The sequence below is a fragment of the Cetorhinus maximus genome, chromosome 24, assembly GCF_964194155.1.
Source record: "Cetorhinus maximus chromosome 24, sCetMax3.hap1.1, whole genome shotgun sequence".
Lineage (NCBI taxonomy): Eukaryota > Metazoa > Chordata > Chondrichthyes > Lamniformes > Cetorhinidae > Cetorhinus > Cetorhinus maximus.
In genome coordinates this window covers 14,556,707-14,581,334 of record NC_135902.1, presented here as the reverse complement: position 1 = coordinate 14,581,334, position 24,628 = coordinate 14,556,707, and the positions used below count along the sequence as shown (strand labels likewise).

The window sequence follows — 24,628 nt, the reverse complement described above, 5'->3', positions numbered from 1 at the left end:
TATAATCGTTCTCAAAGGGATGGCCTCTGGAAATTGAGCTGTCATATCTGTAATAGCAAAGGATATATTGGTATCCCGCTTTCATTTTCGGTAATGACCCCACACAGTCTACCAACACCCTACTAAATGGTTCTCACAAATTTGGTATGGGAATTAAAGGTGCAGGTTTGATTGCATGTTGTGGTTTTCCCACCATCTGGCACATATGGCATGTTTTACAAAACTGCACCATGTCCTTGTGAAGACCTGGCCAGTAAAAATGTTGACTTCTACGTGCTTGGGTCTTTTGGACCCCTACACGTCCTGCCAAAGGAATCTCATGAGCTACCATTAATGTTTCCTGACTATATTTGGGCAGTACCACTACCTGATGAACCACTGCCCACTCTTCGTCCGCAGGTCTGTGAGGTGGTCTGCGCTTCCTTATCAGCATCATAATTTTAATATAGTAGCATTCTGGAACCCCTTATGCTTTAGCTTTGGTTTGAGCTGATTGTGCCACTCTACTTAACTCTGGATCGGCTTGCTGAGCTTCAATCAGAGACGATTTACTGATCATTTCCTTTGGATTATCCAAATCCCCAAAGAAAGTTTCAGATAGCGAAATATCTGTTTATGATGCCAATTTTACCTCTGACAATGGAACTTGTTTAGCCATTGCTCAGGTCACTACACCAGAAGGAAAAATTCTTGGAATCTTTTCCTGCAACTGCTCTGTCTCCTCGATTTCACTTGGTCTTTCCGTAACTACTGGAGAAGCTACTATTTTTGCTCCGGCCAAATCATTTCCGAAGAGTAAGTCAACTCCACCTACAGGCAAACTATGAACAGCTCCTACTGTTATCGTTCCAGACATTAGGTCACAGTCCAGGTGCACCCGACACAAAAGTACGGGTGTATACTCCCTGCCAATACCATTCAGTAAAATGTTGGCATCTAGTGAACTCTGGTGGAAAGTCAGGCCTTTCCCCAGCGAAAGAGTTTAGGTAGCCCTTGCATCTCTAAGTGTAACTACAGGTTTACCTGTTTCATTTGAGGAATAAGGAGTTACTTTTCCTTTTGACAAGAATTTCCTGTAGCTTTCAGATGTCTTGTTCACCCCACTGCATTCTCAGCAACGTTCTCACAGCTGCAATTAACATTACAACTTCAGCAGCTGTATTTTCAGTCGGGGCTTTTACACATCCCAATAAGTCCCATGGATTTCCCATGCAACTTCCAGCAATTTTTCTGAATTTGTCCACCTTGTTACAATGGAAACAATTAGGACTTCGGATGTCACTCTCACCTCAGAACGTTCCTTTCTGGTTTGAGGAGGAGATTTCAACATATTCCCAGTTGTTCCTTCTCTTCCCTGGATACTTGCCTTCCTTTCACCCTCCCACTTTCTATCCTTCTCTGGTTTGTGGGGGTGATGGAAAAGGGTTTGGATTTATGGACAAGCTCCTAATCATTAGGCATCTCCACTGCTGTCTAGCTGTTGAAACCTTCTGGTTCTCTACATGAGTTCTTGCTACTGGAGGGAGTGAATCTTTAAATTCCTTCTGGAGAATTATTTCCCTAAGGGTCTCATTTGTGGCCTCTACCTTTAGTGCCCATATCCAACGATCAAATCTAGTTTGTTTTACTCGAATCTAGTTTGTTTTATTCGGGGGGGGAGATGGTGGCATAGTGGTATTGAGTAATTCTCTGGGGTACCTGGATTCGGATCCCACCAGATGGTGAAACTTGAATTCAATAAAAATCTGGAATTAAAAGTCTAATGATGAGCATGAAACCATTGCCGATTGTTGTAAAAACCCATCTGTTTCACTAATATCCTTTAGGGAAGGAAATGTGCTATCCTTACCTGGTCTGGCTGCGTGTGATTCCAGACGCTCAGCAATGTGGTTGACGCTTTAAAAAAAAATGCCCTCTGAGCAAGGGCAATAAATGCTGGCCTGGCCAGTAATGCCCACATCCCAAGAACAAATGAAAAAAACCTCTCAAATTCAATATAGGTTTGCTCAGGCTGTTTCCTTATGTTACAAAACTTGCCTGTATACCTCAGCAAATGCACTAAGAATAGCTTTCTATAGCACCATAATCCATAGACATCTGAAAGTGATGCATAAACCTCATGAGCTCTGCCCACTAACCTACTTTGTAGGAGCAATGTCCAGTTTCCTTTTGGCCAGTTCATTTGCTTAGCTACCTTCTCAAACAAAATGAAGGGTGCCTCTATGTTCCTTTCCTCAAACTTTGGAAGGGCATGTACAAATTTAAACATCTCCACATTGGACTCTGGGTTGGGAAAAGTTATTCCATCCTCAAAACGATCCCCAACATCTGGTGCCTCTATTTTAAATTCCAGCCTTTTAAGCTGGTATTCCCTTTCTTGTTCCTCTTCTCTTACCTGAACTTCCAGTTCTAGCTGCTTAAATGCTCTTTCTCTTTCTGCTCTTTCCTGTTCAAATTTAAGTTTCTTCATTTCTTTTTCGTGTTCAGACTACTTCATTTGCAACCGAATCCTAGCTAACTCAATTGAATCATCCCCTGGAGAATGTGGTCTCTCTCGTATCCCTTCCAGTTTCAAATGCTGCGCTATTACCTCAACCATCTCTGCCCTCCTCACCTCTTCAGTTAATTCTAACTTCAACTTATCTGCCAATTCCCTTAGCTCAGCCTTGGGTACTTTTTGACATCTCACATTCACAAACCCATCGCACATCCACAGGGCCCTCACTCACTGCCAGTTCAAAGGACATCACCATTCACACTCTCACACACACCTTCATTGTCCTCAGCCCGTCTATGGGACCACTCAACGCCTGCACAGGCCAGGCATACTTATCATCTGGCCTGGCAGGTATCCTGCTTACACTTTCTCCATCTCTATCCATGCAGGACAAGCTGGCACACGACAAGAGAGAGAGAGGTCGCAGACTGGTGGTGGAATGCTTCAAATCAAGGTCCTCATAGACTTAAAAAACAGAGTCATCCAGCTGGCTGGTGAGAATCTGGACCGGTCCTGTGCTGATGGTGAGGTTGGCACTGCTCTACTAAGTGAGGATCCAGCAGTGCAACATCCATCAGACAACCATGCTGTGAGTAATGTGTCTTGTTTCTCAGGCCACTGCCATGCACTAATTATCTCTCCTTGCTTTCACAGGCACATCTGCCAAACAGCCAATAGAGTCCATGACCTAGGGCCTCCAACCAAGCCCCTCTGAAGAGCCCCCAAGGGGGCTCTGAAGGGGAATCTGAAGGCTTCTCGAAGTCCTGTCACAGCGCTCACCTGCACCCTCCACCAGCGCATAGAGACACACCTCGGTGGGACCTAGCTTTAGAATAGACATGGGATCACAATCTGATGAGCACTTCACACTGCCTGATTGATAGTAGATGGAGGCAGGGACTTCCCAGGTTTCTGGCACCCGGAGGACTGCTGGAGGCCAGAAATTTGCTGAGTCCAAGTTAGATGATGAGCCGCTGGACTCGGTCATGTCACAGTTGCTGGAATTGCAAAGGCTAGCTCGGGAACATCAGGAAGGGATATCCGCTGCACCCCTCAGATTGCAAGGCATGATGGAAGAGTCCGTCTGCCTTCAGGCTGAGGTGATAGCGCTGGCATGCCAATGCACTGGGGTCAACACTGGTATGATGGTGGCCGCCATGGAGACCTTGGTTCAAGATGTCACTCCTGTGTTGCTGCGTGGGTTCAACTCCATCGCTGACACCATAGACTACAACAGTGAGAAGGGTGTGGGGCAGCTTGGTCGCACTCCAGCTACCCCTTCCCCTCAAGGAGTCAGCCAGGGGCCTGCGGGCACCCATAGGGAGGAGGATCAGCAGGTGTACACTCCAGGCCCATCCACCCAGGTGACTCTGGGAGTGACCGGCCCAACCGAATCCCCTCTTCCTGTGACCTCAGCAGCTGCAGCTTCACAGGGCGAGGAGGGTGCCGCTGCCACACAGCAGGACCCCAAGAGCAGGCTGCGGCCCTCCAGAGGACACCCGTCAAAGTCATCACAGATAGGGCGTCGCAGTCAGCAGGCTGCCTCCACCTCTGCTGTGGATGTCCGGGGAACACCAAGACGTGGAGGCAGGGTTAGAAAAGTTAAGGAGAATTAGTTGCACAGCCTGGGTATGGGCATTAATCACTTGTACATACTGCTCATTATTGTCAATAAACTCTCAAGAATGTCTCCCTGCCTATGGCTCCTTGTTCTGATGAGCAGCGTTCTTGACATTCAGATGTGAAACCTTTCTGCACAAGATAAAGGCAGGTGTCTCAGTCCAGGGCCTCTTCCCTGTGTCTGTGCAGCCTTCAGACCAAAGTGATGGTCCGGCCCCTCACTCTCTGAAACATTGCTGATGCCTGCACCTTGGCAGTGTTGGTCATTGCTGCCAGAATGTAGTGGGCAGGCACCACAGAGTTCTCTCATTCTCTCGATGTGCTCTCAGCACCTATAAGGAGGGGCTGGCCCCCATCTCTTCAGCATCTGTGATCACTGATGCTGTGCTCCAGCTCCTGAAGGGCTCAGGTGCTGAAGGCAGACAAAGCATCAGCTGCTTCTAAAGCTTCTTGGCTGCATCTCTATGATATGACCCTGATCATGGAATGCAAGCGAGTTGCCCTCGGCCAGACAGGAGTCAGACATTTTCAGAGGCTATGTGAAGATTTATGGAGTGCCCTCACTACATGTCATCTTCATCCTCCTGCAATCGAGCGACTATTAGGGCCTCCACTGCAACTCCATGACAGGAGCATTCTCACAATGTCAAGAACGCTGCTCATCAGAACAAGGAGCCATAGGCAGGGAGACATTCTTGAGAGTTTATTGACAATAATGAGCAGTATGTACAAGTGATTAACGCCCATACCCAGGCTGTGCAACTAATTCTCCTTAACTTTTCTAACCCTGCCTCCACGTCTTGGTGTTCCCCGGACATCCACAGCGGAGGTGGAGGCAGCCTGCTGACTGCGACGCCCTATCTGTGATGACTTTGACGGGTGTCCTCTGGAGGGCCGCAGCCTGCTCTTGGGGTCCTGCTGTGTGGCAGCGGCACCCTCCTCGCCCTGTGAAGCTGCAGCTGCTGAGGTCACAGGAAGAGGGGATTCGGTTGGATCCACATGGATTTCAGAGATTCAGGAAAAGACGCACCGCCACCATTTCCTCCAGGGCAACTAGGTTTGGACAATAATTGCTGGACTGGCCATTGACATTCTGATCCCAAGGGATTAATTACATTTAAGCCATTAATCATATTTATTTAACTAAAGGTGAACAAATAATTAACAATAAAAGTAAATCAAAAGATTGAAGGATAGAAAATGTAACAAATATATTTTCAAAAAGTTACAAAACTTGAGAGGGTTTCTGTGTAGACTTTAATACTCGGTAACCAGGAATATTAAGAACCCATTTATGACCTTGTCTGAGCCATGTGTCTAGATGCAACCATGTCATAATCCCACATGATAATTTGTGCCTGCAACCCACCAACCTTATTAGTTACACAATGGTCATTGATGTATGCACAATTTAGTACCACCTTCATTACTTTTCCCATTTTCCTCAATATGGCCTCTGCAATTTTTGGGAAGTTTCTCATTTTAATGCTGTTTATATCTTTCTCTGTCCCTCACTGCTATTTGCTGGTGGTACTCCCCCTGCCAAATTAGTTCAAACCCTCTCAAGTTTTGTAACTTTTTGAAAATATATTTGTTACATTTTCTGTCCTTCTCACTCTTGATCATTTTGTCTCTTAAATTTTACATCACTTTCATGGTCCCAACACCCAATACCTTAGAGGGTCTCTATCTTTGCCTCAAAATCTAGGAAAGCTTTTGATATCATTCCCCCGATAATAAAGTAGAACACCCTGTCTGTTAAATGTTTTTAACTGCTGGAGTTATCCTATTCCTCCATAGGATCCCTCATATTTGATGAGCAAATAGAGCATCACATTCTCAGAGCTTGTTTTAAGGGAAGCTGGCGCATGGGAACTTCATCACCTCCCAAATTCTCCTCCAATTCACAAACCATTCTACTTCACTGTTCCTTCTCTCGTCACTGGGAAACAAAATTCTGGAATTCCCTACCCAGCAACACTGTGGGAGCCCCTTTGCCACATGGATTTCAGAGATTCAGGAAAAGACGCACCGCCACCATTTCCTCCAGGGCAACTAGGTTTGGACAATAATTGCTGGACTGGCCATTGACACTCAGATCCCAAGGGATTAATTACATTTAAGCCATTAATCATATTTATTTAACTAAAGGTGAACAAATAATTAACAATAAAAGTAAATCAAAATATTGCAGATATTGAGGATCTGAAGTAAAAGCAGAAAATGCTGGAAACGCTCAGCAGGTCAGGCAGCTTCTGTGTCGTGAGAAACAAAATTAATTCACAGAATTTAATGTGAATCAAGGAAATCTGGCCAACAGGACTGAAAGCAAGTCCTTGAGACTGCCTGGCCCGATAGTGGGTCTTTGGGGGCAATTAAGAGACCACCGCCTGGATTGCTGTCCAAATAAGGTGGCTACCTGCCTTTCAGAGCTGCTGGCCCAATCAGAGACAGAGATGGTCATCGCTCTGAGGCTACAGGGAGAAGGCGCCTCCACATTGAGGTGTTCTTGCTGGGCATGTAATGAATTTTTTTAATGTGCCAGGGCAGGCACCAGCGATCAGATCTAGCGATGGTGTTGTAGCTGTGGGGGTGGCTATTATGTAACTATATAATAGTTATATATTTCTAGAAAAGTATATTATTTAACTCTTAAAAAAGCCCACAATTGTAAGAATTAAGCTAATCCTTCACGAATACATATAATGTTTCTTTCTCTTTGAATTCCTTGTCGTTGTCAGAATTTCATGCTGGCCGGCCAATTAATGGTTAGCCAGCGTGAAACGCACGCTGAAAAGCTCAGCGTTGCCGGGGTCAGGGCGGGCAATGACGTTTCCGCAGGCGCGGGTGAGCTCTGCGAGAAAGCTCCCTGAAGGCAGACAGCTGCCTCAGGGAGCTACAGACCTAAAAATGCTAAAATAAAGGTTTAAAAAGCTGCAAAAAAATGTCCATGCATCATAATCAATCATCTGAAAATATAGCTGATAAAAGTGATGTCCACAGATATTTATTTTAATTTTATTTCATATCGGAAATTTCATCCTGACCCTGGATGAAGTTTGATGAAAAGCTCAAAGGCCTGGTCGATTCACCCGTCCGCCAACAGTAATGTTGGACGGTCACGAAAAATCGGAGACAATGGAGCTGTTATGGGCTTAATTGCCCTCTCAATTGTCAGCGGGTGCACTTCCGACTTTTGCACACGCCCGCTGAGCGAAGTATTGCATGAGTGCGCGATGATGTTGGGACTTTTGCCCGACGTCCTCCCGCGCGATTTTATGCCCGATCGGGTATGCAGCAGCACCCGCCTGCGAGATGTAAAATTCAGCCCCAAGCCCTGAGTTTAACCTGTGGGTGGAAGGGCGCAATCGGCGGGCGAGGGAGCAGTTGGGAAACGGACCGGCCACTGTGATTAGACCCCGACTGCAATTTCACGCTGGCTGGCCAGTTAACGGCCAACCAGTGTGAAACGCGCGCTGAAATGCTCAACGCTGCCAGGGAGGGGGAGGGAGTGGGGGGTGGGGGGGCGGAAAGAGGGCGGGCGATGATGTCACCGTGGGCATGGGTGAGCTCTGCGAGAAAGCTCGCTGAACGCAGATAGCTGCCTCAGGGAGCTGCAGACCTGAAAATGCCCAAATAAAGGTCTTAAAAACTGAAAGAAAATGTCCATGCATCACAATCAATCACCTGAAATTGTAGCTGATAAAAATGCTGCCCACAGATATTTATTTTTATTTTTTTTCATATTGGAAATTTCATCCCACCTTTGGATGTGGTTTGATGAAAAATGCAAAGGCCGCCTGGCCGATTAGCAGTAAGGTTGGACGGGCCACGAAAAATCAGAGACAATTGCGCCGTTAATGAGCTTAATTGCCCTCTTAATTGTCGGCGGGTGTGCTCCCGATATCGAGTAATGACGTCGGGACATTTGCCCGATGTCTTCTCGCACGATATAGTGCCCGATCGGGTCGGGTGTGTGCCCGCCCACGGGATGTAAAATTCAGCTCCAAGTGTTTCAAACTGACTCATTCCATCTTCCAAAAAATCTTCTAGTTGACTCAATGATTTAAAGAGAACAAACCATTTTTTTATATCTTGGGAGTTATTTGGATTTTGGACTCTGAATATCTGTCTATATAAGTTTAAAGAAAAAGCTGCCAGTAACATTCAAACTGAACCAATCACAGAGTACTGTTTAGGTTTGAACGATTCCACCCTCCAGCTTTTAATGGAGAAAGCATCCATCATTGCATTGGTGCGAGAATCTGAACTACTGTTGATTTTAAACTGTTTATGTACTTTGTTGAGGCTGAAGGGAACAATTATCACGCCCAAATTTTACAAAAACACTTCATAATTGTCAAATTATTTCTTTATTTTACTTCCCTAATCAAATCAATATCTAGGTATTTAATTCATTCTGTTAATGCACTGGTTACGTGTTTACGTAAAATTCCGTTTGCACTATTTTAATGCAGCTGTATGACCAGTCTAAATTAAACAGATTAATGTTGTGATAACATTGGACAAAGGGGAATTTTTTTACAAATACATTAACTTGTAGGGAAAGATGAAAGAAAACTTGCATTTAGGATATTTCAGGATATCTGAAAATGTTTCATATCCTGTTTCCACTGACAGTGAGTAACCAGAAGATACAGATTGAAGATAATTAGCAAAATCCAGGAATAGATGAAGGGAAATAGTTTTACTCAGCTAGTTGTTATGATCTGGAATGTACTGCCTGAAATGTTTTGGGATATAATCAATAGTAACTTTGAAAAGGGAATTGGATTTCTACTTAAAAAGGAAAATAAATTCCTGAGTTATCTAAGAATCATTGGACGGTATTTTCCAGTCGGCGTTGGGACCCTGACAATATGAGGGTTTGAAGCCCACTCATGTTGTCAGCGTGACTGCTGACACAACCTTCTCTGAGGTGGTCCTCCTAATTGGCCATCTCTGTGCTCACTATTGTTTGAAGCGATTGACACATTCATGCTTTTCGCTACACACCATGCACGCACGCTGATGTAACTTCATCCCATGAATCAGCAATATTGTCAATACCCTTGATATTATAGTTATGCCAAAATTCCTTGATTGTTGACTTATTTTGGTTTTGGTTGCTCTCCCTTTTCCTTGATGAGCTGAGAGAAAGTACAATGTAAAAAGCTTTGAATGTCTCTATTGCCCCCATTCCACGGGCTGTAGCAATGAAGTTGTGTTGGGTGGCAGGAAAACAGCTATAACATTTTTTGATAAGCCATCAAGGATAACAAGATGACCTGGGGCATTTACTAAGATGAGCAGTATCTTGAAGTCGATATTTTTATGACATGATATTCCTTCAAAGCAGGGATGGCATAAAGAGGATTACTAAATTACAATAAAAAGTTATTGATCACGCACTTCAAACTACATCAAAAATGGTGCCTCTATATCCAGACGACACAAAGTAGTTTGTTGTGACCCACTGCAAACAACATAATAGCCAATATCGCGACGTTAAAAGGATACGTGTTCCCTATTGTATCAGCAAGGTTATAACAAAGCAATTTTGATTGAATCAACATTAAGTGAGGAAATACTGTACTGTTGGCCTTTTCCTGACAACTTTCTCATTTATTATAGCTGTGGCTAAGTCCTCTTCCTTGGTAAGTACTCATTTAGTAACTGAATCACAGAATCACACAATGCAGAAGAGGCCCTTCAGCCCATCGAGTCTGCACCGACACGTGGGAAACACCTGACCTACCTACCTAATCCCATGCCTTCTACTTAACACTAGTAGATCTCCATCTTGTTCCCTAATCATCTACACTATTCTTCTGACGTCTTACTGTCAATATGCCTGTAGAAGACCTTTGATCTCGATTTTATGTTTGCCATTATTCTATTCACATACTGTTCTTTTCCCCTCTTTTTCCCTTTATTACTTCACTTTCTATATTCAGTCTGATTCTCCCTTGTGTTATCAAGAAAACATCTGTGATATGCCCCCTTTCTCTACTTCATCCTAGTCTCTCACCTCTGGCTTTGGTTGCTCTTCCTTTTCCTCCTTGTGGGAATGTGTCTAGACTACGCTCAAAGTTTCTTCTCTTTATAGGCCTCCCATTGCTCCATTACATTTTTGCCTGCCAGCCCTTGACTCCAATTTACCTGGGTCAGCTCCCTCAACAAATTGCTGAAATAAGCCCACTTCAGTTAAATATTTTATTCTATGGGGACTAATTGGTACCTCAGAGAGCCAACACAAGCACAATGTGTGGTTGTAGTCTGTAGTCTATGGTTTTATGATTATATAGCTAATAAATTAACTGAATATTGGTTAAAAATTGCTTATAAAATTTTGTACACAAAAGGGCTATCTAATGCTTCTGAGTGTCTAGATCAAAGACATTTAGGGATTCAAGTTCTTGTCTAAAATTAGTAGTGGAAGGAATTTTAGTTCCCCTGTTGCTATCAAATGAGTTCTGTTGCAGATCTCCAACAATAAGTAAACTTTTTTGGATTTGATTTGCCACTGCACAGTTGTGACTGGTGAAAAATGAACTGCAATGAGTGTGTTGGGTCCAAAGAATTATCTTTTTAATAATGTTAACAGCAAGACAGCAGCTTATTAATACAAAAATTAAATGTACGCCCAGAAGTCTATTTTTTCTGGCAACAGAGTAATATAGAACTGGCAGTATAACTCAGGTCTGCCAACCCTCTATTGGTTTAAACATATACCAATTAAGCTTGTGCTATAACCATGCCTGAGGCAATTCTTTAATTAGATCCTGGATAATGTTTTACATGTAATTGTCACAGTCCAGAAAGCTCCTGTCACTGAAGTAATGCCAATGTGTATTGACAGATTCTAGAGAAGAAGCTGTTTTGCGGTACAAATATATTGGAAAGAAGATGATTGATCTGAACAGCACATCAGTACCAGTTAAGTTCAGGGGACAAGGAATTGGCACACGGCTAGCACAGGTATTGAATGTTGCCATAATATGTCTTGATTTTCTATAAAACTACAATAGTTTACATGTCTGGGATGATCAAGGATGATAAGCAACAATCTTGGGTCAACCGTGGCTCAGTAGTGGTATTCTCACTTCTGAGTCAGAAGGGTCAAGTCCGAGTCAGAAGGGTTCAAGTCCCACTCAGACTCCAGCATTAAATCTAGGTTGAGAGTCCATGCATACTGAAGGAGTGTTGCACTGTTGGAGGTGCCGACTTTCAGATTAGCATAGGAGCAGGAATAAGCCAGCCCCTTGAGCCTGTTCCGCCGATCAGTGAGACCATAGCTGATCTGTGACCTAACTCCATAAACCCATCTTTGCTCCATATCACTTAATATCTTTGGATAACAAAAATCTATGAAACATGTTTAAAATTTACTGTTTATCTAGCACAGTGTTCTTCATTGCAAGGCCTTCAAACCAGTGGTGGCTCCCATCAACACAAAGTGTGGCTCCCCGACTCCATCTATCCATTTTCAGTGACCGCTTTATTCTCAGAGGGTTGTGGCGAGCCAGAGACCAACCCAGCATTATATTCCCATTTATTTTATTTCTAACATTAAAATATGTTAAAATAATGTGTACTGAGCCTATAGAAATTCAGCCTTCTTTACATGTCACATTGACCACATGGTTCAATGCGCTCCAGTAAGTATATCTAAGTATGTGCATGGTAGAGGAACAGTTATATTACTATAGCAACCGCCACAGAACGAGCAGAGCATTCGATCATTGGTGTCACATTTTTATTGGCCCCAGTGAGTTAATCGAATAGTAAGCAATGATAATTTAGTAGTCGATGTGGCTCTCACACTGCAGGTTTTTTGCTAAAGTGGCTTGGCTTGAAAAATAGTGATTGCTGTTTGCGGAAGAGAGTTCCACATTTCTTCCACTTATCTCCTGAAAGGTCTGGCTTTAATTTTAGACTATGCCTCTTAGTCCTAGACTCCCCACCTACAAAAGTGATTTCTTTTTATCTACTCTGCTAGTTCCTCTAAATACCTTGAAAACTTTGATCAACCCCATCCTAACCTTCTAAACTCCAGGGAATACCACCCTAGTTTGTTTAAACTCCCCTCTGTAATTTAACCCTTGGAGTCCGGGTATCGTTTTGGCAAACTTCTCCCAAGGCCAGTATATCCTTCCTAAGGTGTTGCCCAGAACTGCTCGCAGTAATCTAGCTACCTAGTTAGATTAGGGCTTTGTATAGCTGTAGCATGATTTCTAACCCCTTGTTTTCCATTCCTCTAGATACAAAGGTCAGTGATTCAGCATTCATATTAGCTTTTCTGAAATATTTTCTGTACCTGTTCGTGACATTTTAACGATCAATTTTTTTTTCAAAGATATACTTTATTCATAAAATTTATAAAAGTACCTTACATGACCATTCAAAGTTGCCATTACATAAGGTGCAAACCAAATCAGATTTTTTCTGATACTGTCTGTTACTCACTCCATTTACAATTACAGTTCATATTTACAAGATTCATTGCACCAAACATACATCCCGAGGGGTTTCACTCAGTTTCTAGTCCCTGGGTGTACTATGGCTGAAAGGCCTTAGGTGGTGGCCATTCTCCATTTGCTTTTACTGCGGCTACTCCAAACTTTAGTGCATCCTTCAGTATGTAGTTCTGGACCTTGGAATTTGCCAGTTTGCAACAATGAGTCATGGACAACTCTTTGCACTGGAAGACCAGCAGGTTTCAGCAGAACAAAGAGTGTCTTTCACCGAATCGATGGTCCTCCAACCACAGTTGATGTTTATCTTAGCATGCGTCCCTGGGAACAGTCCATAGAGCACAGAGTCCTGCATCATGGAGCTGGTCGGGATGAACCTCGACAAAAACCCCAGCATCTCTTTCCAGACCTTCTTTGCAAAGGCACATTCCAGAAGGAGGTGGAGGACAGCCTCTTCCCCACTGCAGCCATCTCGAGGGCAACTTGCAGAGGGTGTGAGACTCAGAGCGTGCAGGAAGGATCTGACAGGAAGGGCCTTTCTCACCATTAGCAAAGCTACATCTTGATGCTTGTTTGAAAGTTGAAAGTTTGAATGTTCAATGTACCTCGATCCCCAAGTCTCTTTGGATTGCCACTGTTTATAACTTCTCAGCATTTAAAAAGTACCCTGTTCTATCCTTTTTAGATTCAAAGTGGAATATGTCACATTTGCCTACATTGAAATCCATATACCACAGTTTTGCCCATTTACTTAATCTAACAATGTATCTTTGTAATTTAATGCTTTCATCTACACTGCTTACATTTTTACCTATCTTTGTGTCAGCAGCAAATTTGGAGATATGGCTTTCTATCCCATCATCTAATTTGTTAATGAATGCAGTGAATAGTTGAGTCCTGAACAAGATCCTTGTAGGACATCACTAGTCACATCCTGCCACTTAATGTGCCTGCCTGTTATTCCTACTCTCTGTCTCCTTTTCCTTTGCCAATTCCTTAACCAGGGCCATAATTTGCCTTCAATTTTATGGGCTTCAAGTTTATATAACAGTCTCTTATGAGGGCCTTTATCAAATTCCCTCTGGAGATTCATATAAATACTATCTACAGACATTCCATTGTCCACTACGTTAATCACCTCTTCAAAAAATCAGGTTCATCTGGCATGACTTACCTTTACAAATCCATTCTCACTCTCTCTGATCAGTTAAAAACTTTCATGGTGTTCAGTCACCTAACCTTAATTGTAGACTCTAGAAACATCAACAAGAGATGTTAGGTTAACTGGTCTATAATTCCCTGGTTTCTCTCTGCCATCTTTCTTAAATAGTAGATGATATGTGCACTACAGGAATGGTTCCTGAGTATGAGAACTTTGGAAGATTATAGATAGGGCATCTGTAGTTGTCACCTATATCCTTTAAAACCCTGAGATGAAAATTGTCTGGTCCTGGGGGTTTGTCACTCATTAGTGCCATTATTTTCTCCATTATTATTAACTTTCTTTAATTGATTTTGATGAGTCTTGATTCAATATTAGTTTCCTTGGGATTTCCGACATGCTGACCTCTTCCTCTGCTGTAAATACTGATGAAAAGTAATTATTCAGCATTTCTGTTATTTCCTTGTTTTCATTGACAATTTCACCATTTTCAGTTTTTATTGGGCCCACATTGCTCCTGACTAACCCTTTTCCCCCTAATGTATCTTTGTGTTAATTTTGATTTCCCTTGTAAGTTTCTTTTCATATTCACCTTTTGTAGCTCTTACTGTACATTTGGTCAATCCTTGCTGTTTTTTAACAAACAGAGGTTGAGAACATGGACTGCAGGGTGGATGCTCAAATTGACCATAGCACCATGGTTCCAGAGCCCATTCAAATGGAAAGAGTGTAAAGGAATGTGGTAGTAATAGGGGACAGTATAGTTACGGGTATAGATACCGTTCTCTGCAGCTGAGACCGGGAATTTCAGAGGTTGTGTTGCCTGCCCATTATCAGGGTTAAAGATATCTCCTTGCGGCTGGAGGGGAACTTAGAGTGGGAGGGGGAAGATGCAGCTGTCATGGTCCACGTAGGAACCAATGACATATGTAAGCTAGGAATGAAGTTCTGCTAAGAGAGTTTAAGGAATTAGGTTCCAAACTAAAATGAAAAAGCGGAAGGGTCTGCATTGGCACCTCAGCCAGATGCCAGTTTACTTAACGTCAAGCAGATTAGAGAATTGAATGCGTGGCTCAAAGAATGATGTGGGAAGGAAGGGCTTTGATTCATGGGGCACTATCATCAGCACTGGGAAAAGTGGTAGCTGTTCCATTGGGATGGGCTCCACTTAAACCAGGCTGGGATCGGCACTCTGGTGAAACGTACAACTAGGACTGTGGCTAGGGCTTTAAACTAAAAGAGGGCTGGAAGGGATAAGGTGAAGGGAGATTTAGAAATTTTAAAGAGAAGGGTCAAGGTAATAGAGCAGTGTAGTGATTTGGGTAAAGACGAGCTGACTGGGAAGGAAGGAACATAGAGTTTAACAGTAATAGTGCATCAGTGATTAAGATCCATGCAAAGAATAGTAGAAAAAAAGGCTCTTTATCTGAATGAATAAAGCATTCGCAATAAGATAGACAAACTAGAGTATTACTGAAGAAAGTATTACGAAGTATTACTGTCAAAGCATTTTGTCTTGCACTCATCAGGTCATATGCAAGAATTCCAAATTTCAAAGGGAGCAGCAATTTGTGCTGCATGAATAAAGGGTGCTGATTGGTCGGCAAGTTGACTTTGATTGGTCAAGCATTGCAGTTGGGAATGCACCAGGGAACGATTGTCCCACACCGTTTTGTTTAATTAATTAATGGTGCAATGCCTGTACATGTTCCTTTTGCCTGCAAAGGATAGGCTCCTGTGTATGAGTATATACAGTTTCTAGCAGGCCTAAGTGATCTACATTGTGTGCTAAACCGATCATCTTAAATTGATTGTTAGTGTAATGCTTAGCTGAACTAGCGGCGTTAATAGTGATAAATGGGTTTGACATAATCACCATTACAGATTCATGGTAGCAAGGTGCGCAAGGTTGGGAAATAAATATTTCAGGGTAAACATTTTGAAAAGACAGGCAAAATAGAAAAGGGGTGGGAGTAGCCCTAATAATAACGGATTACATAAGGACAGTCGTAAGAAAGGATCTTGGCTCAGAAGATCAGGAAGTTGAATCGGTCTCTTTCAGCTTCTCCCATTTTACTTGGGGTCGCCACAATGCTGGTTGATCACTCTTCTCTATCTCCTCCTCTCAGTCACCAATTCCTCTTCCAATCCCATTGCGTTTAAGTCTCTCGCCACCGCATCTTTCCATCTGGTCTTAGGCTTTCCTCCTCTTCTTCCTGGCAGTCCAATTCCATCACTCGCCTCACCACATTTTCTCTTCCTCTCCGCAACAGATGACCATACCATTTCAGTCTCTTCTTGACTACTTTCTTTGATGTTTCCACGATCTTTCCGAACCCCCTGATGTGTTGGTTCCTGATTTTTTCCTTTCTCTTTACTCCACACACCCACCTCAGCATTTGAATCTAATTAGTATCCAGTCATTGTTCCTCTCTTCATGATGTTGCTCAAGTTGCTGCACTATATAACAAGGCTGGTCTCTCAACTATCTTGTAAATTCTTCCTTTCAATTTCAGCGATATTTTTCTATCACATAACACTGCACTGCACTTCTTCCAATTACTCCAACCAGGGCTAATCCGTTGCTTCATTTCCATTTCTATACTTCCATCTTCTGCCACCTTTGACCCCAGGTACTTGAAGCTAATCACTTTCTTCAAATCTTCACCGATAATCTTTACACCTTCATCTGATCCTCTTCCCTAGGCCCAAACTGACAATCCATAAATTGGGTCACTGGTCTACTGATCTCCATATTTCTCCCAGTGCTTTTCTCCAGTTCTCCAGATAATCAGTCATGTTCTCATCATCCCCGCCTAATAGCCCAATGTCATCTGCAGACATCATTGACCTTTCCATCTCACTTGCTCAGTTAGAACATCCATGAAGAGAACCAGGAAGAGGAAAGTGCCGACCCTTGGTGTAATCCAATTTTGACTTTGAAACTGTCCCTCTCCCCCACACTGCTTCTTACTCTTGTCTGGCACTCCTTGTACATGTCCTGTAATAGTTGTACGTACCCCTCAGGTACTCTGTGCATTTTAGCACATCTCCTGACTGCCTCCCTAGGTACCCGGTCATAAGCGTACTCCAAATTGATGAATACAATCCATGTTGCATTGGCATTCCTGATATTTCTCCATCACTTGTCTCAAATAAAAAGTAGTAGAGTAGCTTGTTCAGGACCTGGACCCCATATTCACCTTTGAAGGTTTAAACCTCTGTTGGTATCTCATCTAGTCCTATTGTTTTGCAGTTTTCCATTCCTTTAAATGTTCTGATTTCTTCGAGATTGATGCTAGTTGTCATTCCTTGATTTGAACTACCTCTTCTGTCTTTGCTCTCGGGTTTTGTTCATTCATAAACCAGTTGAAGTATTGACTGTACCTCTCTTTGATTTCATCCTCTTTCATGAAGGTTACTTGATTGCACATATATTTCCCACATATTTTGTTAATCTATCTCTCGCAGCTGCTATTCTGAAGATATCATTTGTCTCTCTTTGGTACACAGGCTTTCATTCATTCCTTCCGTGGCCAGGGATCCTTCTTTAGCAATCATTTTCTTTGCATTCCTTTTTGCCTTTTTGTACTGATCTTTATATTCTTTGAACCCTGACTGTTTCTACTTCTTCAACAGTTCCTTCTTTTACTGCACTTCCTGTGTTTTCATTCCATCACCAAGTTTCTTTTCCAGCCTTTCTCCTCCCTGATAATCTTTCATGCACTTTGTTACCAGTTTTCCTAATCAAGTCTGCCACCTAGTTCCACTAATCTTCCACGGTATCTGGCGTAACTTCTTCTATTTCTCTTAGCTTTCTCTCCATCTGCTCTCTGAGTTCCCCCTTCACTTGCAGATCTTTGAGCTTCCACCACCTAATGTTCAGTCTACTGTTAGTCTGCTATCATTTTATTTTCTTTGCAATCAGCTCTGCCATCAGCACTCTATGTTGCAAGGTTAGTGCCTCACTTGGGAAGAATTTGCAGTTCTTTGCTTCCTTTGCATGTTCTTTTCTAGCCATGTAGTCCAGCTGTGTTTTCTACCACCACTGTTGTGAGTTATAAATTGTTTTTTGCATCTTTGGTACCAGGCATATAGTATGACCAGTTGATATGACACAGCAAACTCAAGGATCTTGGCTCCTTCTTCATTTGCTTCTCCAAAACTGTGTCCACCATGGATAACCTCATATCCTGCTCTTTCTCTTCCCACATTTTTTTGTATTCATTCACAGGATGTGGGCTTCACTGGCTGGACCAGCATTTATTGCCCATCCCTAGTTGGCCTTGAAGTGGTTTGATATAATTGAATGGCTTGCTAGGCCATTTCAGGGGTCATTTAAGAGTCAACCGTGTTGCTGTGGGTCTGGATTCACATGTAGGCCAGACCAGGTGAGGATGGCAGATTTCCTCCTCTAAAGGACATTATTGAAACAAATGGGTTTTTACAACAATCAACAGTGGTTTCATGGTCATCATTAGACTTCTAATTCCAGATCTTAATTGAATTCAAATTCCATCTGCCATGGCAGGATTTGAACCCAGGTACCTAGAGCATTAGTCTGGGTCTCTGGATTACTAGTCCAGTGACAATACCACTATGCTATCGCCACCCACCCCTAACATGTCAATTTAGTTCACCTGCCCCAGCTAGTCTGTGACTGCTTGGTATTGTTTGAATTGCATTATCCTGTTCCCAGAATTCTTCTTTCTCTTGTGGTCCACACCTGCTCTGTGATGTATTAACAACTAACTAACATTTCATCCTCCATTTCTAGCTTTACTTTGATGATTCTACCACTGATTCTGTCCACTGCCAGCATCTTGTCCTCCATTTCCTTGCTTAGTACTATTCCAACATCATTTCTTCTCCCATCTTCTCCGTGGTAGTAAAGTTTATATCCACTACCAATTTCTCTTACTTTGCTGCCCTTCCACATTGTTTCCTGGAGACCCATGATTTGTTTCTCTTTTCTCACCATCAGGTCAGTTACTTCACCGCTTCTCTCTCTCAGGCTACCAACATTTAGACTTGCAATTTTGAGTTGGTCATCTTTTCATCTCTCCTTCAAGCTTTCTTCTTTAGCAAACCTTGTCCATTGGATGGTAACCCTTTCTCATAGGGTTTTGGCATGGATGTTGCATGCAGGATACTCCCTAACATGGGCGCCATTTCCATTCATATCAACCATCATTTGGATTTGGCGGGTGGTTTTACAGCTGGATGCCCTTCCTGCCATTAACCCTCCCCATTTATCTGGGCTTGGGACTGGCACCAACACACGCTGACTTGCCTGCACCAGTAGTGTTGGACAATTAAACAACTGACTGGAGGAGGAGGCTCGAGAAATATCCCCATATCCTCAATATCCTCAATAATGGGGGATCCCAGCACATTTTCAATCAGAAGTGCCGTTTGGATGATCCATCTCGGCCTCCTCCGGAGGTCCCCAGCATCACAGATGCCAGTCTTCAGCCAATTTGATTCACTCCATGTGATATCAAGAAACAGCTGAAGGCACTGGATACTGCAAAGGCTATGGGCCTTGACAATAATCTGGCAATAGTACTGAAGAGTTGTGCTCCAAAGCTAACTGTGCCCCTAGCCAAGCTGTGCTGGTACAGATACAATACTGGCAACTACCCTGCAACGTGGAAATTGCCCAGATATGTCCTGTACACAAAAATCAGGAAAAATCCAAACCGGCCAATTACCTACCCTATCAGTCTACTCGATCCATCAGCAAAGTGATGGAAGGGGTCATCAGCGGTACCTATCAAGTGGCACCTACTCAGCAGTAACCTGCTTACTGAAGCTCAGTTTGGGTTCTGCCAGGGCCACTCAGCTCTTGCCCTCATTACAGCCTTGGTCCACACATGGACAAGCGAGCTGAACTCAAGAGGTGAGCTGAGAGTAACTGCCCTTGAAATCTCGGCAATATTTGACCAAGTGTGGCATTAAGGAGCCCTAGCAAAACTGGAGTCAGTGGGAATTAGGGGAAAAACGCTCCACTGGTTGGAGTCATACCTAGCACAAAGGAAGATGGTTGTGGCTGTTGAAGATCAATCATCTCAGTTCTGGGACATTGTGGCAGGAGTTCCTCAGGTGTCCTTGGCCCAACCATCTACAGCTCCTTCATCAATGACTTTCCCTCCATTATCAGGTCAGAAGTGGGATGTTGTCTGGTGTTTACACAATGTTCAGCACCATTGGCGATTCCTCAGATACTGAAGCAGTCCGTGTCCATATGCAGCAAGACCTGGACAACATTCAGGCTTGGGCTGATAAGTGGCAAGTAACATTTGTGCACACAATTGCCAGACAATGGCCATTTCCAACAAGAGAGAATCTAACCATCATCCCTTCATATTCAGTGGCATTACCATTGCTGAATCCCCACTATCAACATCCTGGCGGTTATTATTGACCAGAAAATAAACTAGACTAGCCATATAGATACAGAGCAAAGACTGGAAATTCTGCAGCGAGTAACTCACCTCGTAACTTTCCAAAACCTGTCCACCATTTACCAGGGACAGGTCTGGAGCGTGATGGAATATTCTCTATTTGCCTGAATGAATGCAGCTCCAACAACACTCAAGAAGCTACACACCACCCAGGACAAAGCAGCCTGCTTTTTTGGCACCCCATCCACCACCTTAAACATTCACTCCATCCACCACCAACACACAGTGGCAGCAGTGTGTACCATCTGATGCACTGTAGCAACTCACCAAGGCTCCTTTGACAGCACCTTCCAAACCCACGGCCTCTATCACCTAGAAGGACAAGGGCAACAGATGCATGGGAACACTGTCACCTGCAAGTTCCCCATCAAGCCACACACCATTCTGACTTGGAATTATATTGCCATTCTTTCACTGTCACTGGGTCAAATTCCTGGGGCTGGATTTTCCCCTCGTTGGGGGGGAAGTTGATGGGCGGGTGCGTACGGGCGCGTTTCCGATCGGCGCCCCCGATCGGAGGCGTGACACCATTTTACGTGGACGGGCCAATTAAGGCCCGCCCAACATGACGTCCGCACAGAAGCGCTGTGCGCTCTCTGTGCGGACGGGTCGGGGGGGGGAATCCCAAAATCGAGTGTGCGCTCTTTCGCGCATGTGCACGAAAGAGCGCACTCATCTCTCTGAGGCTAAGTGCTGCCTCAGGGAGATTGGCTGTACATGTAAAAAAGATAAAAATTGAAGAATAAAATTTCCCATACATGACCCTCATGTGACAGTGTCAAATGAGTTGGGACATGTCTATAATTTTTACAAAATCTTTATTAAAATTTTTAAAAGCCTGTATGAAACCTCATCTGCCCGTGGATGAGGTTTCATGATTTTTCTACTTCCCGCCGGGGCTCCTGGCCTGCCCGCCAGCCTTAAGGTTGGATGGGCAGGTCCTTTAATTACTTAATTGACCCTGTCAATGGCCTCAATTGGCCATTGACAGGTTGGCGGGCACGCAGCTGATTTTGCTGTGCTCCCGCCTTCCTGAAAATTTAAATTGGGCGTGGTGACGTCAGGAGTTCCCCCCGACGTCACCGCGCATCATTTTATGCGTCGGCGAGCGGGCCCCATTCCCGCTCGCCGACTCGTAAAATTCTGCCCCTGGAACTTCCTTCCTAACAGCATTATAGGTGTACCTACACCACATGGATTGCAGCAGTTCAAGAAGGCGGCTCAGCACCACCTTCTCAAGGGCAATTAGGGATTTGCAAACAGCAAGTTCTTCCAGTCGCCTTCCATGATGTCACGAGCTGAAGTTTTCAGCTCCAAGAGCAGTGAGTTATTTTAAAATGATTTTAAATATTTTTGAAACATTTGTGAAAATTTTTAAAACTATTATAAACTTTCAAGTACTTGAAACACTTTTCATAATAATTTTAAAAGTCTGCCAGAATCTGTTTCTCATGAGGAGCTGGGGGGAACCTGGGGTGTGGGCGGTGGGGGGTGGGGAGAGGGAGCCGAGGGTCGGGTGAAGGGGAGCTGGGAAAGTGAAGGAAGAGGAGCGAGAGATATAGAATAATAGAAATTTAAAGCACGGAAGGAGGCCATTCGGCTCATTGCGTCCATGCTGGCCGACAAATAGCCATCCAGCCTAACCCCACTTTCCAGGTGATGGTCCCTAGCCTTGTATGATGAAGAACATTTTTATTGCCAATGATAACAGTTTACAGCAATGAAGCCTTGGATTTTACTGCTGATATTTTCATTGATCCAGCCTGATAAATTTACTTTTAACTAATTTGCTGACTTATGCCTGTGATTATGAGCCCTAACTAATCCATGCAATTTGGGGCAAATTGGCAAACTTCTCAAATTAATGGTTCCTGCTGCTTTAAGAATCGGAACAGCAGAAACATTAGTGTGTGCTCCTCTGGAGTCCATTGAGGCACACTGCAACTTCTGGATTTCAGAGTAAGTCAGGTTGCTGAAATTTTCATTGCAAACTTCAATAGCAGCAAACATCTCAGCGTTCACTGATATTGAGGTAGGGAAATCCGGGCCATTATTATGAAAGTCTTAACAACCTTTTGGTTGTAGAAACACTAGTTTTTTTTCAAAAAAATATGAATAGGTGTTTTTTTCTAAGTAGTTTCACACATGTCATTGTTACTGTAGGCACATTGGTTCTGTACGTAGTGTATACTGGGTGAATGTGCAAGGAAGAGCCACGAGTTGGCATGTTGGGTATGAAAGGCCATTGGGAGTGGTTGGGGAACATGAGTTGGTATTGAGTTAACATGGGGGTTATAAGGGGTCATGTGAGTGGGGGGGGCGGGGGGGTTCATGAGTTGGCATTGAGTTGGGATGGGCACATGGAAGTGGCAAAGGGAATGAGTTGGTGGGGGGTGATGGAGTATGAGGAATCAGGGCTAGGGGGTCTAAAATGTAACCAAACAACTGGGATGAAATTCCATAGAACTGAGGCGGGCCTTAAAAACAGCCCACCTTAGCACTCAGCTGTCCCTATGGCCACCTCCAATCTGCTTCCAGGAGCAACAGGCCCAACTCCATCCCACACCCGACTCGAACTATCTGCCTCGGTAGCAAAAATCCAACCCATTATTACAGAAAAGTATCCTGGATGCACTCAAGAAATTCATTACCTTTCTTATATGTGTTGTCTGTTTATCACAATCTATATGAAAATTATAATCCCTCATTGAAACCACTTTACATTTGCTACAAGCTTGTCTAATTTCTGCATTTATGCAATCCACCACTTTACAGCTGCTTTCAGTGCACCTATACACAACTCCCACTGCAGTCTTAAATGTTTTACTGTTCCTAAATTGTACCCATAAAGTCCAGTGCCTGCTTACCACTCATTGTAAAGTCTCTTATCATCAGTAATGCTACTCCCCCTCTTTCCCCATCTTTCCTGTCATCCTTATAAGCTGGTGTATTTAGAGATATTAAACTGAGGTGCTTTCAGCCCCTCAGGTGGATGTAAATTATCCCATGGCACTATTTTGGAGAAGAGCAAGTTCTCCTTGGTGCCCTGCCCAATATTTATCCCTAAACCAATATCACTAAAACAGATTATCTGGTCATTTTTCGTTTTGTGGGACCTTGCTATTTGCAAATTGGGTGCCTCGTTTCCTACAGTATGATAGGGGCTACTCTACAAAAGTAGTTAATTGTCTGTAATACACGTTGAGATATCCTGAGGCTGTATAAGGTGCTGCAGAAATGCAAATGTTTCTTTCTTTACATCTCCCATCTTTTAATTTTTGTTAAACTGGACTTGTTCACAGGCTGCCTTGAATTTTATAGTAGAGGAGGACCTCAAGGCACGCATCAGCTGCTGGTTTGTAAGGAAATACGTGGAGGATAATCCACAGCCTCGGTACAAGGAACGGATAGTGAAGTGACAGGAGAGATCGTTGGTCCCCTTTACATTGGTTTGGAAAAAAGGTCTCTACTTAACATTATATAAAGAAAAAGGAAAAATAAAACCCTTTATGGTTTAAATTATTTTGATCTTTGATTTGAATTATTTTGACATTAAATGAATGATCATTTACAGACATGAATATATATATATATGTATATGCAATAATATCACTGTAGTTGATGCATATGGTTGTGCTGATAGTTGGGTCAGAGGAGGCTTGTAAGGAGGGTAAAGACCGGCATAGTCCTTTTAGGTCAAATGGTCTATTTCTATGCGGTTTACTCTATGTAATTATATTATTCTGTGTAATGTGAAAATAGCACCGGCAGAGAATTTAAAAAGGGCATTGAAAGAATTAAGCCCTGGGGACAGCGAAAATAGGACTTGAAGAGAATTAAACACCTTTAAAGTATTTTAAGTAGTTGGTAGATTTCAAAGTGTTTTCCTCCTTTGTTACCCTTTCCCTTGTCCTTTCTTTGGCTGAAATCTATTTTAGATCTTTACTAATTCAAAAGTTTATTGTATTTTTAAACAAGTTGCCCTTCTCTATACGTTGTATGTTATGGGTCTCGTTGAATGATTTAATTTAATTGCCTCAGTTACAAATGATATATACAAAACAAATGCTTTTTGATGAAAGGTCACAGACCTGAAATATTAGCTGTTCCTCTCTTCACAGATGTTGCTAGACCTGAATATTTCCAGTATTTTCTGTTTTTATTTCAGATTTCCAGCATCCCCACTATTTTGTTTTTGAAATATCTTGAGCAGAAATAGGAGGGTGGTGGCTGATGGAACTCTGAGGCAGATGGGTTATAAGGAGGCTTCTGAAGGTGTGGAGAGATGTAATAGGGTGAAAATTTAGGGAGGAAGTTCCAGAGTGAGGATAGGCTGACTGAAAGCTTTGCCACTGATGATTGAAGAGGAGGAAGGTGAACAAGTAGTAGACCAGATCAATCGATT

At 43.2% G+C, this 24,628-nt stretch overlaps 1 protein-coding gene across 1 annotated transcript in view; it reads left to right on the top strand.

Moving 5' to 3' along the window:
• LOC144699650 (protein NATD1-like) overlaps nt 1–23,744 on the top strand; it is a 32,440-nt gene extending 8,696 nt beyond the window's left edge. Inside the window, exons 2-3 of the mRNA XM_078570757.1 lie at nt 10,980–11,098; nt 23,526–23,744. Coding sequence (XP_078426883.1) covers nt 10,980–11,098; nt 23,526–23,642 — 236 coding nt within the window. The 3' untranslated portion in view covers nt 23,643–23,744. The remainder of the gene's footprint in view (nt 1–10,979; nt 11,099–23,525) is intronic.
• The last annotated feature ends 884 nt before the right edge of the window (nt 23,745–24,628 follow it).